Source organism: Cottoperca gobio, chromosome 7 (genome assembly GCF_900634415.1).
Source record: "Cottoperca gobio chromosome 7, fCotGob3.1, whole genome shotgun sequence".
Classification (NCBI taxonomy): domain Eukaryota; kingdom Metazoa; phylum Chordata; class Actinopteri; order Perciformes; family Bovichtidae; genus Cottoperca; species Cottoperca gobio.
Genome location: NC_041361.1, coordinates 212973 through 230472, shown reverse-complemented (window position 1 = coordinate 230472; position 17500 = coordinate 212973). Strand labels below are relative to the sequence as shown.

The 17500-nt window shown below is 38.9% G+C and overlaps 2 protein-coding genes across 2 annotated transcripts in view; both read right to left on the bottom strand.

Moving 5' to 3' along the window:
• The window catches only part of plp2b (proteolipid protein 2b), a 13490-nt gene extending 5596 nt beyond the window's left edge, over positions 1-7894 (bottom strand). Inside the window, exon 1 of the mRNA XM_029436572.1 lies at positions 7492-7894. Within this exon, the coding sequence (XP_029292432.1) occupies positions 7492-7590 (99 nt within the window). The 5' untranslated portion in view covers positions 7591-7894. The remainder of the gene's footprint in view (positions 1-7491) is intronic.
• Positions 7895-11923: 4029 nt separating this feature from the next.
• Positions 11924-17500, bottom strand: part of sypb (synaptophysin b) — an 18249-nt gene continuing 12672 nt past the window's right edge. The window contains exons 3-7 of the mRNA XM_029435956.1: positions 17024-17148; positions 16003-16201; positions 15061-15252; positions 14138-14462; positions 11924-12057 (exon numbers count right to left, since the gene is read on the bottom strand). Of these exons, the coding sequence (XP_029291816.1) occupies positions 14169-14462; positions 15061-15252; positions 16003-16201; positions 17024-17148 (810 nt within the window). The 3' untranslated portion in view covers positions 11924-12057; positions 14138-14168. The remainder of the gene's footprint in view (positions 12058-14137; positions 14463-15060; positions 15253-16002; positions 16202-17023; positions 17149-17500) is intronic.

Below are 17500 nucleotides of genomic sequence, written 5' to 3'. Positions count from 1 at the left end.
CAGGATAATAAAGTCTCGTTCATCCAGTCGCGTGCTCTTTCATTTAAGACGTCTCCTCTGTGACACTTTGCAGGTGACTTTATAAATCACCTGCGATTCACGAGACGACGAATCATCTCATCGCTGAGTAACAGAAAGATCTGAGTGCCTCAGTCTGCAGCCGGGCGGAGAGTAAATCACTCCAACAAAGCCGCCATTGTTTCATTTACTCCAGTCACTTCACAAATCAACATCCACATGATAGCAAGCGCTTTTGCCAAGAAGAAATACTTTCTGCACGGTGAGACAACTGGCCTCTCACACGCTGCAGAGTTACAGCACGAGTTTGTTTGTGCCGTCCGGAGCTCATTTCTCCATCAGCGTGCATTCTTCTCCGTTCATTCCACTGAAATGCTGCCAACGTGCAGAAATCATAAACCTACGACCCTGAACCAGTATTTCTGTTTTCAATAGCGCTTTTGTTTGCTGCTGTCAAACTGCGTAGGTAGAAACATTCACGTGACACGGACAGAAGACAGAAGAGTTCACATATTCACAGTACAAGACAGAAAGACACCAAACAGCATCATTTATTCTTGTTGTCACACAACATGGATTTAGAATTCCTCTGCACGGCCTTGTGCACAAGCTCGTTCAAGATCTTCTTTACAGCTGGGAAATATGAACATTTTGTGCAGAGATTGTACAGCCACCTACACACGGAGCTAAACGTTAGAGCTGCAGCTACAGACTGTTCTTAGTTTGAGTTAATCTGCTGATTATTTATCGTTTGGTCTCTGCAACATCTGAAAACGTAAAAAAAATACCAATTAAAATGTCCAACAACTCAAGACGTTGTTATTAAATATATTACATTTACTACAATGTGAAACATTTCAGAAGCTGGAACCTTATTATTTACATTTATTATATTTTATATATATTTATTATATATCGGAGCTTCCATTCGATTTCTACAGCCATCAAAGCCAATCAGTGTCAAGCTGATAAGGAAGTGGCAGCCCTCTGCTTCTGTTTACAGACGGAGCCTTTAGACATGTGACACTCTTGGTTTTATTTTTACAAATGTTGTAATTTTTTCATAAGTGTATTTATTAATTACAAAATACAAAAACAACACAAAAATATTACAAGAAATGTATTTGTACTTCCCTTACTTTGTGTCATTACTACTGGCAGGGATAATTGGGTATATAATAGTTATTTATGGCCTTTTAATAAATATTATAATATGTACACATGCACAGTTTGTGTACGCCTGGTGTTACTCTTAGAAAGATATGTCTAATATGTTAAGTTTTTATCCCTTTTATCTGAAATTGGAAGTTTTACTTGGTAACACTTGGTTCTATGTTGTTATTGTGTGTTCCAGTCCAGACCGACCAGCTGTACCATCTTCAGGCATCTTTTTCAACAACAAACTTCAGGCGGAGTGTACTTTCTTCACATTCAGTATATTCAGACCACTATTACTCAGTACCAGAAGCTCTTGGAGTGATTCTTCACTGTTTTGCAAGAACAATAAGAGAGTTATCTTTTGAATGAGACCAAAATCATGCAGCTGGTGCAAATGGTTGAAGAGCAGCTTTTAATTTACTTTGGGTGTCGTTTGTAGGGATTTTCGAGTAAAGTCCCCCACCTCTTAAGAGGTTTAATCTTCCATTAAAGATATAAAGTTTAAATGAAAGTATAACCTGTAGATACCTCAGACTGTATGAAACACGGTAGTTTGTGCACCACCTCTTTGAAGCCTCCATTTTGGCTGACGCCATGTTGGTTTTTTTGGAACCAAAAGTGACACAAGAGGGTGGAGCAAAGCACAATTAACTTTGATGAATGGTTAAACCGGACAACACCCAAACTGGACAACACCGCGTGGTAACGACCCATCAATTACGAGGTAGCCCCGCCCTAAAGCACACCCTGCTTTATTATTTATTTTACTCTAAATGGGACATCATTTACTAAATGAACTCAAAACTAGAGACTGAAACATAATATGTTTACTGAGGTAATAAATCAGGTGAGAAGTTCATTTTCTCATAGACTTCTATACAACCAGAGGAGTCGCCCCCTGCTGGACATCAGAGAAAGTTTATTTATCTGCACTGCTTTTGCATTTATTCTTGTAACACTTAAATAAATGAGACTATTTTTTAAAAATCCCGTCTCTCACATTGTTCAGCGTCAAATCTCTGCAGTGCGTATGAGACACGCATGATGTAACCGACTCGACACTAGCTCTGCATCTGTCACTACGGCTCCCCTCGCCCGCAACTGTTACACAAACACGCAGCCTGATGCATCAGTGCTTCATGTGTTCTGGAGACTGGCACAGGGCGCCTCTGTGGAGGAGCGGGGCGGCCGAGGCCAAGCTCCTGCACAAAAGAGGCTCTGTGCAGGCGGGGGCCCGGCTGCTCGGAGCGCTGCGGCTCCTGAGGAGGCCGTCACACAGAGAAACACCCACTGCACACAAGAGCCCCTCAGAACAAAAAACAGGCTCCGAGATGTTGAGACCTTTAGGTTTCCCGCACGGCGGCGGATCTGTTTGCACGGGTCAGACTTTCGGATCCACAGCTCAGAATAATGAGCTGCTCTTTAAAAGATGACTGCAGGGAAATGGTTGTGAATGCTCGGCTAATTATAGTCGGCAGCAGCAACATGAGAGCCGAGAGTCGGCGGTGCAGAGACACCAAACAGCGACGGTTGCTAGGGAAGTTGCTCACAATTTGGGCGTTTTTGTAGGTCTTTCTGTGGCTCACTAACGTGTAAACCATGTGTGTGGAGAACAACATGGAAAGTTGAGTTTCATGTCATGTCATGTCGCTCATCACGTAGTCACTCCTGCCCGTTCTCTTGCTTCAAGAAGAAAGAGAAGCTTCCTCTCATAAGACAATGTGACCGCTTCAGATTCATAACATTCACAACGGGGTGAATGATCACCTCGGTGCATGACTCACCCCGACGTTGCTGTGCCACATGACAAACAGACATTTGCTTTACATCGGGGTGTGACTGCGACCTGCACGCTGTTCTGCAGCTTCAAACATGTTCAAGTACGGTCATGCCTCTGACAGGCGGATCAAAAGAAGAAAGAACTGTACATGTAATTTGATGAGCACGGAAACCTTGCTGTCACAACTTGCTGACAACTGAGTAATAATTCCTTTAGACGTTTGTTTTATTAGCTTGTTGCTGCTTCTGCGCTTATCGTTTGGATGTTTTGAAGTGAGGTTGTAGGAGGTTCTTCTCAGTCAGAGTGTTGCTGCAGGAGATGCAGTTTGTAGAAGCAGACAGAAGGCAGGAAGATGAACAATGTTCTGCTGCGGACATATTTTAGACAAATAAAACATTTTAACCATCGCAGAACACTTGAGTTGCTGATCGACTGCTGCCTCATCGGTTATTTGTGTTAATGTGAGACTTTGGTGAATTCAAACCAACCCTTTAAAAAAGGTATAAGTAACGTTTTTTAATTGAAACGACAAGACCTGTGTTGTATATGTAGTGAGACAGAGACATGTGTAATGTTCCTGAAGGTAACGTTTCCTCTCTCTCCTGTCATGGTGTCATCAGTCCTGTGTTGTATATGTAGTGAGACAGAGAAATGTGTAATGTTCCTGAAGGTAACGTTTCCTCTCTCTCCTGTCATGGTGTCATCAGTCCTGTGTTGTATATGTAGTGAGACAGAGACATGTGTAATGTTCCCTGAAGGTAACGTTTCCTCTCTCTCCTGTCATGGTGTCATCAGTCCTGTGTTGTATATGTAGTGAGACAGAGACATGTGTAATGTTCCTGAAGGTAACGTTTCCTCTCTCTCCTGTCATGGTGTCATCAGTCCTGTGTTGTATATGTAGTGAGACAGAGACATGTGTAATGTCCCTGAAGGTAACGTTTCCTCTCTCTCCTGTCATGGTGTCATCAGTCCTGTGTTGTATATGTAGTGAGACAGAGACATGTGTAATGTTCCTGAAGGTAACGTTTCCTCTCTCTCCTGTCATGGTGTCATCAGTCCTGTGTTGTATATGTAGTGAGACAGAGAAATGTGTAATGTTCCTGAAGGTAACGTTTCCTCTCTCTCCTGTCATGGTGTCATCAGTCCTGTGTTGTATATGTAGTGAGACAGAGACATGTGTAATGTTCCTGAAGGTAACGTTTCCTCTCTCTCCTGTCATGGTGTCATCAGTCCTGTGTTGTATATGTAGTGAGACAGAGACATGTGTAATGTTCCTGAAGGTAACGTTTCCTCTCTCTCCTGTCATGGTGTCATCAGTCCTGTGTTGTATATGTAGTGAGACAGAGACATGTGTAATGTTCCTGAAGGTAACGTTTCCTCTCTCTCCTGTCATGGTGTCATCAGTCCTGTGTTGTATATGTAGTGAGACAGAGACATGTGTAATGTTCCTGAAGGTAACGTTTCCTCTCTCTCCTGTCATGGTGTCATCAGTCCTGTGTTGTATATGTAGTGAGACAGAGAAATGTGTAATGTTCCTGAAGGTAACGTTTCCTCTCTCTCCTGTCATGGTGTCATCAGTCCTGTGTTGTATATGTAGTGAGACAGAGACATGTGTAATGTTCCCTGAAGGTAACGTTTCCTCTCTCTCCTGTCATGGTGTCATCAGTCCTGTGTTGTATATGTAGTGAGACAGAGACATGTGTAATGTTCCTGAAGGTAACGTTTCCTCTCTCCTGTCATGGTGTCATCAGTCCTGTGTTGTATATGTAGTGAGACAGAGACATGTGTAATGTTCCTGAAGGTAACGTTTCCTCTCTCCCTGTCATGGTGTCATCAGTCCTGTGTTGTATATGTAGTGAGACAGAGACATGTGTAATGTTCCTGAAGGTAACGTTTCCTCTCTCTCCTGTCATGGTGTCATCAGTCCTGTGTTGTATATGTAGTGAGACAGAGACATGTGTAATGTTCCTGAAGGTAACGTTTCCTCTCTCTCCTGTCATGGTGTCATCAGTCCTGTGTTGTATATGTAGTGAGACAGAGACATGTGTAATGTTCCTGAAGGTAACGTTTCCTCTCTCTCCTGTCATGGTGTCATCAGTCCTGTGTTGTATATGTAGTGAGACAGAGACATGTGTAATGTTCCTGAAGGTAACGTTTCCTCTCTCCTGTCATGGTGTCATCAGTCCTGTGTTGTATATGTAGTGAGACAGAGACATGTGTAATGTTCCTGAAGGTAACGTTTCCTCTCTCTCCTGTCATGGTGTCATCAGTCCTGTGTTGTATATGTAGTGAGACAGAGACATGTGTAATGTCCCTGAAGGTAACGTTTCCTCTCTCTCCTGTCATGGTGTCATCAGTCCTGTGTTGTATATGTAGTGAGACAGAGACATGTGTAATGTCCCTGAAGGTAACGTTTCCTCTCTCTCCTGTCATGGCGTCATCAGTCCTGTGTTGTATATGTAGTGAGACAGAGACATGTGTAATGTTCCTGAAGGTAACGTTTCCTCTCTCCTGTCATGGTGTCATCAGTCCTGTGTTGTATATGTAGTGGGACAGAGACATGTGTAATGTTCCTGAAGGTAACGTTTCCTCTCTCTCCTGTCATGGTGTCATCAGTCCTGTGTTGTATATGTAGTGAGACAGAGACATGTGTAATGTCCCTGAAGGTAACGTTTCCTCTCTCTCCTGTCATGGTGTCGTCTCCCCTCTGAGCAGCGTCAGCGTTGTGTTTGGAACCAGAAGCTTCACAAACTGTCTGTTTATCCAGTTTTAAGACACTTTCTACATCCTGGTGTTTTTAACTCTATATTTGAAGGATGAAGGATTTTAGTCCTGAACGTCTGGATCTTAAGTTCTCAGAGAAACAAGCTGACAGACGTTAGCGGCAGCCGAACAGCGTGCAGGAGAAAGTCTGATGTTTATCAGAAGAGAGAAGAACTCCCATGATGCACCTCTGCTGTACCATCACACCAAACTCCAATAACTTTTGTTAATATTTTCATTCAGACCCCGAGTGGCAGAAAGTTACACATTGTGCACCAAAGTCACACAATAACACAAACTAACTAACAGAGTTAGGCAGCGGTGGACCAAGAACTCCCGTGTTCTGAGCAGTAAAATTACTGTTTTTGTCAATCTGGTGGCTTTGATGCGGTGCAAAGATAACCGCTTCAGTTCCCCGTCGGAGAGGCTGATCTAATGTCAAGATAAATATTCGAAATATAGCGTACACGTACACCGATTTAGTTTTTTAAAACTGGTTAGAAAATGTGTTTTGCTGTTGCCCCCGTCCACAGCAGTGCACAGCTGCCCCCGTCCACAGCAGTGCACAGCTGCCTGCTGGTACTCAATATGCCTACACTGACTATATAAGTCAGTAATTATGCCTTTAAATTCCCCATTAGTTTGGAGATAAGCGTTTGTCTTCCTGTTTCCCTCCCTGCACTGTAAACTACTTCAGATATCCACCACCAGAGATGACTTCATCAGGCTCCAGTAAAGACGGGAGTGGGAGAGGAAACAACAAACTCCCGAGTTTCCAGTGAAGCATGAAGCTACCGCTGAATGGCAAACCAAAAGAGGAGCGCTCACTGCAAATCACACATTCTTTGTTCCCAGGGACAAACTTCACACACAGCCTGGAATTTCCATTACCTCTGAAAAGAAAAAGCTTTACAGTGGGTGGACTGACCACCAACATCTGAGGGCCTGCTTCATAATGAGCCCATTGAGTTGCAGCAGCGTGTTACGCTGCGGAGAGATAGAGGAACAGAACCTGATAAACTGTGACACAACTTAAGCAAAGTGTTTCAGGTCAAAGTGAGTCAGAAGTTAGGAGAGCCACCAGCTGTGAAATGCAAACAGAAGCAATCATGTGAAAAAGGTGGTCATGGAGAGTATAAATAAAAAGTATTCCAGCAAGGAAGTGGAACAGTTACACCGCACACACACACACCGCACACACACCCCGTACAGTCGCTGTGGAGACTCTGAAGGTGGATATATGCCTCTTAACTAAAACCACATGTGCAAATTCGGGGGAATCCCACTTTAAGAGCCTTTATATGAGCAGGAATGTGATGTACATTGCATTTTCCCTTCACCTTATTTAGGCTACTGTTAACGCTCTGCCTACACATGCAGGGTAATAATAAGCAGACACTGGGGCGACTTAACCCATTTGACCTTTCCCCTCTGCCATGAACGAGGAGCATTTGGCTCTTTGGTGCCAAATGAGAAAACAGTGGAGCACAAGTGACAGGTGGAAAACCTTAACCCCCTGTGCATGATCCCCCAACCCCCAGAACACATGCCGAGGGGGGGGGGGGGGGGGGGGGAGAGAGAGAGTGAGAAAAACAGATTTAAAGAAGAAAACAGACGAATAGTGAGGGAGAAAATCAATGTGTAGGCTACTTTAATCCACTTAACTATGCATGAAATATTAATTAGATGCAGGCTACTTCTGCACAACACTTTACAGGCAGGGTGTGTAACAATGCACAGCTCACAGCTGACACAACGTTAACGTTACTTACTATTTCTGCAGCGAGGATAACACCTTTCGGTGTGTTCACGTAACTTTTCAGCTTCTGCAGGCAGTTCGCACCGGTGCTGGCCGCGCCTGAATCCCCCATGTTGTAACAACTAACTTATTATAACCGACTTGTGTGTTCGAGCCTTTATCGCCACAAACCACCGACGACGACGAGCGGAGTAAATACAACGCGAGAAGCAACAGGAGGGAAAGAAAAGGTCGAATCAACGTCTCCGATGTGGAAGGAGTGAAACGTGAAGTGTTCCGTGGAAGAGCTCAATCACGACCTCCGGAGAAAGCTTTCTGTGCGTGTGTGGGGAGGGAGGGGGGCCGGCTGGAGGAGCTGACAGCGGGGCGTTGGCTTTCACTTTTCTCGAGGGAAGCTGCTGTTTGTTGGCACACTCATGACACCGAGACGTGCTGCCTTCAGGGGCTGCTCGGAAACTAGACGTGCTTTTTGGCTGATGTTTTACATGGCAAATGAAAAGTGGAGTATTAAGTATATTTACTCAAGACTGCCTCAGTCAGTGTTTATATGTCTCTGGCGCTTTATTTTGTATTTATTTATTCTCTCATATGTACGGAAGAGGATAAGGGCCATATAGGAAATAAGACCACATGTTGGAGATACTTTAACTTACTTTAACACACACTCCTCATTCTCATACATGTAGCCTCTATAGTACTAAATGTTATTTATGTCTTCACCTTTTTTAATTTTACAACTCATTTTAATTTGATCTTCTGTCTTTACTTGAATTTACCTTCTTCTTTTAAATCTCTTCTAAAAAACATAATTTAATCAGAAAGTCTCTCCTGATTTTATCTGAGTTGCATCTTTATTTTATTGGTTTTTAATTTCTTGTTTGTTATTTTATTTTATTTTATTTTTCGCTTCTGTATGTATGTATATATATATATATATATATATATATATATATAATATATATATATATATATATATATATATATATATATATATATATTATATATATGTATATATATATATGTATATATATATATATATATATATATAAAACATATATATATATAAATATATATATATATATATATATTATATATGTTATATATATATATATATATATATATATATATATATATATATATATATATATATAGTATAGTATAAGTATAGTATGTGTTCTATGAATATGAGTATATACTTCAACTCCACTACATTAAATTGACAACTTTATATATTATATATATTATATATATATCTAAAAAAAATATATATAACATATATATATATATATATAAATATATATTATATATTATATATGTTATATATATATTTTTTTTTTTTCTTTCGCTTATGTATGTTATATATATATACTCTATATATACATATATAACCTATATAATGTATATATATAAACATATATAATATATATAATATATATATATAATATATATATATATATATAAACATATATATAATATATGTTATATAATATATATAACATATTATATATGTTATATATATATATATATAACATATATAATATAATATATATAACAATATATAATATATATATATATATATATTATATATGTATTATATATATATATATATATAATCATATATAATCTATATATAATATATATAATATATATAACTATATTATATATATATCTATATATAAAGTATGTGTTCTATGAATATGAGTATATACTTCAACTCCACTACATTAAATTGACAACTTTAGTTGCTTTAAAGATATATAACCAACAAATAATTAATTTCTGTCCCCTCTTCCTCCCTCTTTCCAAAGGCAAAAAAAGCCCACTCCCCCCACCTCATTTTTAAAAATAATTTATCATGTATAAGTATAAATTAAGATAAAACTTTATTGATTCACAAGCTACATGACAGTAAATATAGTCAATAAAAAACCTCCAGCTGCAACATTGAAATGATAAACACATTAATGCATCAATAATTATAATCCAAAATATAATATATATATTATTCTGCATCGTGGGTACTTTTACTTTTGTCACTTTAAGTATATTTTGATGTGACCTCTGTACTTTTACTTAAGTAAGATTTTGAATGCAGATTTTTACTCTAAACCACAGATTGGGTCAAACTAACCCGCCTCATCATACTGTCGGAAATACAGTTTATATGTCATAAATATAGGCCAGCTACAGAAATATCTCAACACATTTGCATTTTTATATAAAACTGCGGCTGATTATCACTAAATAAAGATTAATGGAGCTTTTTACAAGTTTTATTTCACCTTTGTTGCTTTTGCTGTTTTGAACACCGTTTATTGTAAAAATGTGTTTTACTTTTTAGCTAATTTTTCCGTTACAATTTATTCATAAAAGTATTAATAACACGCTGGAACAAACCTATAGTAGGGCTGCTATCTTTTAATTTCATTATCTGCAGATATTTAATTATTAAATAATAATCGTTTAGTCTATGAAACGTCAAAGAATTGTCTTTAAAGGACCAAATGTGACGTCTTTAAATGTTGTTTTGTTCGACCAAAAGTCCAAATACCCCAAAGTATTTATTTATAAAGTATTTATGTGATGAAGAAGATCAGGAAACACTCTCATGTGCGAGGCTGGCCTCACAGAAAATGACTGAAGTGATTAATAAAATAAATAATTGACAGCCTATGAACAGAAGTACACAGTTTAACCTTCAACAGAATAATTTCAAGTTTATTTCATTTAGTTTCACATGGATCCCATATAATAAGAATACAGCAGAATTCTGGAGAGTCTTGGATATTTTTTTTTTCTCTGACTTATCATTATCATAAATACTAATATGAATACATCATACACAATAAACACAGCACTATCCAAAGGCGTAGAGAGAGTATCACAAGACATCATTCACCACTAACAACAGAGTATATTTCATTTCAGCATATTTATAAGAGCTACAGTGAAAGAGAGAGAAAGACAGAGAGAGAGAAAAGGAACAGGTGGAGCAGAGGAAGGTGTTTCTGCACCGCCTGCATCAAACAACCCTGGTTTTTAAAGAAAGAGTGAAAGCAATGCATCGATATATACTGGAGGTGGACAACAATTCATCCGGATGAGGACTGTGGAAGCAGAAAATACCAATCAAGACACAATTCTTACCATTTGGCAAACACGATCTTGTAAATCCAAAGAGAGGATTGGCAGTAGGACGGGTGTTTATATCTGGAAAGACGTAATTATTGCAGCACTTGCTTTGTGCTTTGAGTAGACTATAGCAGCGCTGCTGTATGTGCTGTGCAGTAACCACGGGGATGTTACCGTGTAGTCCGACTTTCCTGCAGCTTTAAGCTCTCAGTGTGTTTGGGGATGCTTGTAGGATATAAGGATGCATGCAGGGAGAGATAAAGAAGGAGTGAGGATGCAGGAGGAGTTTATATTGTTCAGACTCGCCTCGTAATAACTTTAATATTCTCATTTGCTTAACGTGAGTACGTCGCTGATTACAGTGCGATAGAAACACCAGTTAGAAAACTATATGACTCTGTCTTGCAACTTTCCGGAAACCACAGAACAGGCGATCGAAACAGGACGAGGGTTCATTGACGACGTTAGCTCGATGCCGACACATAAATCCAAACAAATAAACAAACACACACGTCGCTAAATCTGTTGTTCGCGGCCCCCCGATTCACAAGACAGCACAGCGAATATGAGATGCTACCATGCTCTCTGAGTTTTGATCTTATAGGTGAGGATTTAAAATGTTCTGTGTATTACAAGAGTTCATCCTCGTTTGATATTTGATGGAAAAATATGTATAAAAACGTAAAAGAAACAACCTACTACGATCATCTATTCACCGCTATTACTGTTAATCACTCTGCTCACTTTTTATATGGATCATTCTGGTTTTTCATATTTTCACCCCGTTTCTTAAATCCTGATGAAATGACTTTATGAATTCATATATTCTGAATGAATAAATCAAATATCATGGTGTGAATCATTTAAGGGGATTGAAGGGCAAAGGCTAAACTATGTGAGCTCCTAAACAGAACCAAAGTAAATGCAATTGAATAACTCTGTGCTCAACATTTGTTGTATAACAACTTTTATGGAGTGCACCATTATTCAACTGTGTACATATAATCATATATATATATCAGCATGTTGATATTTACACAGCACAGACAAATACATTCTCCCAAGTTAAATATTACTACAATTGTTTCCCCCCCCCCGTAAATGTAAGTCTTTCCATTATTTCTTTTAAATGTTCGTCCACAAATGTTTTGGTATTTGTATTCAAGTTTTTCTCGTATAACCAAACAGACAATCCTCTGTTGTCTTCTACAGTTAAATACATCACGAGAATAAACATCATATTACAGCAAACCCCCCCCCCCCCCCCCCCCCCCCCGCCCTCCCCGGGGTCCCCCCCTCCCCCCACCCCCCAGGGCCCACCAGGGTCTCCCCCCTCCATGCCTCCCTCCCTCCGCCTGTCAACTCACAGATACACAAACAGACACACAGAGGAGTGTGGAAATGCAGGCGGTGGTCAAGAGCCACACTCCAGAATCACAAGGTCACCCTGGGGGGAGGAGAGAAAGGTGGAGAAGAGAGAGAGGGGGGTGGAAATATTAAACACACCGCCGACGTAGGATAACATACATGTTGAGTATACAAACAAAGCTACGGCTACACAAATACGGGACGTTAAAAGCTGATATGGACACTTTTAAAAAGCCTTTTGAAGTTTATTATAGTTATGCCTGAAAATGACAATATATATATACGTATATGTAATATATGATGTTAATATGTGTCAATGTTATATTGTTTGTAAAGAGTTTATAGTATATATTATATGCTCTGTATAGTTTTTCTATTTGTTATTCTTATTTTAGTTTGATATCAGTTAGTATTTCTTTCTTTATACTTATTTCTGTCTTTGTGCTGCGGCAACAGCCACATTACCTCACTGGGATCAATAAAGGTTCATTTAATCTTATTTTACATACGTGAATTGAGTTATTAAAGAAGGGACACAAACTGAAACATTGGTTTCAAATCTTGTTTATGTATTCATGATTAAATAAGCAAGAATTCAAGTTTAAGTTAAAAAAGTTTGATGTGAAATAAACAAAATCGGTAAAAAGCTGATTGAGAAAATAGGTAAGACGTCAGAAAAGCCGATCTCGCTAAAGGCTAACGGCTAAAGACTAAAGGCTAACGGCTAAAGACTAAAGGCTAACGGCTAACGGCTAAAGACTAAAGGCTAACGGCTAACGGCTAAAGACTAAAGGCTAACGGCTAAAGGCTAACGGCTAACAGCTAAAGGCTAATGGCTAACAGCTAAAGACTAAAGGCTAACGGCTAAAGACTAAAGGCTAACGGCTAACGGCTAAAGACTAAAGGCTAACGGCTAAAGGCTAACGGCTAACAGCTAAAGGCTAATGGCTAACAGCTAAAGACTAAAGGCTAAAGGCTAACGGCTAACAGCTAAAGGCTAACAGCTAAAGGCTAAATTCTAACGGCTAAAGGCTAACGGCTCTGGCTGGACATCTTTGAGTACTGTGTGCAGTTTTAGCTCAGAGCCTCAGAGCACTTCCCTAAAAAGCTCCTTCACCAGTAGTTTTGTTTCAGGGCTGCAGGGGGGACAGGAAGTCAAAGCGTGAGTGCATGTGGCTGGACGAGATCTCAGAGTCGCTGTAACAGGGGGATGTAGCATTTGCACACCATACATCTACCCCGACCTCCTCGTCACGCAGCGATGTTGCTACTGAACATAAACACACACTATGTTGTGTCAATGAACAAGCAGTGCTGTCATGTATCTGGAGGAGACTTCATGTAAATACGGGTTGTTGTTTCTGTACTTACGTGTAGATACGTATATGTACATTCAGAGAGTTATTAGTCTCTGTGATTGTTAATCCTTGAAGAGACGACCTCCTCATGATTCCAGTCTAAGTGATGAGCCATAAAATCACTTGTCTGTGCAAAAACTACATTTTTAAATCTGCAATATCTGACTTTGTGGCGAAATATTATCACCTTTGAGGATGATATGCGAGTTACTTATGTACACATCCTGCAGACATGGAGAATCATTGTTTATCTGGAGTTGTGTTTTTATCCACCTGAAGAATGTTAGTCCAGTAAAGTGCTGCAGCGATGACGTATTTGTGTATTCGCCCTGGTTACCTCGACAAAAAGCCAATGGGATGTTTCCATTGGAGTGACGTATTTAATGTATATTTCATATTATATTCAATGCATAATAGTGCAACAACTGATAAACTGTACAATTAGCCAAAATAGTAACTATTATTATTTGATGATTATTTCCTGTGAACATTGGATCAGAGATGAGTTTTCATGGTATTTTTAGAACTTTTTGATACAATTCTCTCTGTATTATGTTGTATAATCATTTTAATAAGCTTTGTGACCAATTCTGTGTTTTCTTCTCGTTGACGCTTGGCCATTTTTCTTTTAGCTCTTCGGTTGTTTTTAACTGCGTACTTTTCTAATGCAGGACGAATGCCCTTAAAATCAAGAAGAAGCGTTGGGAACCTGCATCTTACATTATTACCTCAAAGATAAACAGTATTGCGATCATTGTAAACATATTCTAACCGGTGCAGATACAGTATATTTACACTCACCATCCTGCAGCTGAGGTTTGGCGGGACAGGCTCACATCTGATTAGCATAGGAGGTGGGCTGCTGCTCATAGCCCTGGCTGTATCCCCCCTCCTCATTGTAGCCGCCGCCCTGCTGCTGCTGCTGGCCGTATTCGGGCTGGTACCCTCCCTGGGATCCGGCGTAGGGGTCCTGCTGAGCGTATCCTTCCTGGGCAAAGGAATCGGGTGCGGGCTGCTTTTCCTGTGATGGAACGTATGTTCCGGAGAAGGCGGCCATCCAGCCGGTCTCCTTGAACACAAACCACAGGTTCCCTATCCACAGGATCAGGTTGATGAAGCCAAAAGCCTGCGGAGCAGAGAAGTGTTGGACATATGAGTTTAACTGTTTCTGTTCAACTCTTTATATCAGGGGTCTTCAACGCTTTTCAGCCCAGGACCCCCTTAGCTGTTGGAGAGACGGAGCAGGGACCCTACTACATCATACTATAATGACAGACGTTTGTGTGTGTGTGTATCTGAGTTTCGATTATCTCGCCAACCCTTGGACCGATCTACTTCCTGCTTGGTGTGCGTGTTGCTGAAGACCCGAGGAAGTGCAGTGTCGTGCGTGAAGTTATTTGGATGAGCGGTTCTGTAGAAAACTGCGAAAACCCTTCCATGTCAGCGCGGCCACGTTCGCTAACGGTAGGTTTTTTTTTACAAAACAGCGCGCCGGTCCGTGCCATTACATTACCGGTGAGACAAATCAGAATGTGTGTGTGTGTGTGTGTGTTAAACACATTGCACGTTTATCCGTACCGTTAGGGTAAAGGTGCAGCGCCCCCACAAGACAATGGTAGGGGAAACACTGTACGTACAAACAAACCTTTTTATGGTGCAAACAATACTAAGCTAGTAAAATAATAATAATACACTCTGCTCAGTGTGGAGCAACGGGGACCTACCACAGAGGTGTTGAGGCCGGAGACTTTGGGGTCATGGACTTCACGGCAGCGGTTCTCTGGTTCCTCACAGGCGGCGATGAGAGTGATCACACTCTCCGGGTCGGTGGCTGTTTTCACGTCCGACAGGCCTTTAGCCCAAGCACAGGAGGACACCAGCCACATGAAGGCAAACACCGCCGACACAACGAAGTCCTGCGGATCAGAAAGAAAGAACACGATCACTTTTACCACCAACACCTCTGACTCCATATCATATAAACAGGCGTAGGGAATGGACATTTCAGTGACAATATTAGCAGAACTATACTTTTGATCTACATTTTAAAATAAAGAAGTGATGTGTTCCTGTGTGTAGCTTTGTATTGTGCAGTATGTTCGTTATTGTGTTCTCTGCTATAATCTGCTCCAGTGCATCAAATGGTGACGTTTCTGTTTTCAACCGTTCATGGTCCCTTTTAAATAAAGTAAATAATAATTTGGCCATTATTTTGTATGTAAAGCAGAAAAAGGGGAACAACATCACAGTGCAAGTTATCTTAAAGCTGGACGGTTTGTTTCCGGTTTGTCAAGATTTTATATTTATATATATTTATTTTTTGCAGAGATGCATCCCAGCGTGAAAAGGAAATGAGCTTAAAACTTCTGCTTCACCAAACACACGATACAGGACAAACCGGGTTCATTTAATTACATTTATATGGGTACTGCTGCTCCAAGTTAAAATCAGGCAACACCAATGAGCCGAATGATTCGATGTTAAAATGTTTGATGTTTTTCTTTCTTTAAATACAAAATAATGTTGAAATTTCATTTTTTTCTTGTCTTTTTTTGCATATTTGCTGTTGAGGTAATCCAGAAGTAATGTGAAGTAATCAAGATGCTTTGATATTGTCATACTTGGAGTTAAACTAGTATTGTACGGTGTAAAAGGCATAAACTCACAATCTGGGGCCCCTTGCAGTTTTCACGGTACTTCTCCAGTATGAAGCAGTACACAGAGAGGGAGGCCATGGCGTACAGGAAGGAGAAGACACCGATGGTGACGAAGAACTCGGAGGAGGAGGAGTAGTCCCCGACCAGGAAGAGACGCTCGGGGTTCCCTCCCTTACAGGTGGGGGCATCAAAGTAAACCTGGTGGAGCCTGAGAACAGCAACAGAGACGGAGAGAGAAATGACAAAATAAATAAAAATAAATGTGATACACTTCACATATTTAACACCTTGTGTAAATATATTAAAATTATTAAAATATCATTTTTTATATGATTACTGGTATATAATTTACTCTTATTTTATTTTATTATTTTATTTATTCTATTATTTTATTATTATTTTATTATGAAATATACTTTACTCTTATGCATATAATTTACTCTATTATTTTATTATTATTTTATTATGATATATAATTTACTCTTATTTATTTATTCTTATGTATATAATTTACTCTATTATTTTATTTTATTATTTTATTTACTCTATTATTTTATTATTATTTTATTATGATATATAATTTACTCTTATTTATTTATTCTTATGTATATAATTTACTCTATATATATGTATATACTTTACTTATTTATTTATTTTATTATTTTAATTAAAAGTATCTACACTAAATGCAAGACTCAAAGAGTTTTTACTTTACTGTATTTTATTTTACATCCTAATTAATCTATCAAATAATTTTTTATATTTATTATTTATTATACTTTTATTAGTACATCTCTTTGTTGTGGTTTTGTGTTTCCTTTTCTTTGTTTTTGTATTTGACGCGATGAAATGAAATCTCTCGACTATAAATAAAGATTGAATTAATGAATAAAAGTAAAACAACTGTCAGTAACACGTTCTAACACTGTGTGACACTTTATAAACTGCTCCTGCTTCAACACATTCAGTGGCCTCAGTCATTTATTGTGATGTGTATCTTCTCCTGTGCTGACAGTAAGTTGAGACGCACCTGAACGGATATTCAAATTCTACTTCTATGCCGAGGTCACTCTCCGACCGGTTTCTGCACTCCACGCTCATCTTGAACATGCCGGAGTAGCTGCCGCATGTCGAGAAGGCGAAGATCGCAAAGATCTGCAGGAAAGAAAAAGGGAAGGGAAACAAAGACATGTGAGAATTTAACAGACACATTTTAAATCACACTTTCCTCCATGATCACATCATTGTTCCCATTCTAGATTAGAAATATATATATATATATATATATATATATATATATATATAGCAAAGAGAAATTATAAGAAAAATGTAAATAAATATGTACATTACACTACAATATATATACGTAAATATACAACATACAGTAATAATACAGTATAAATAAGATTATTAGTTTAAATACAGTATAAATAAGAATATTAGTTTAAATACAGTATAAATAAGATTATTAGTTTAAATATAGTATAAATAATAATATTAGTTTAAA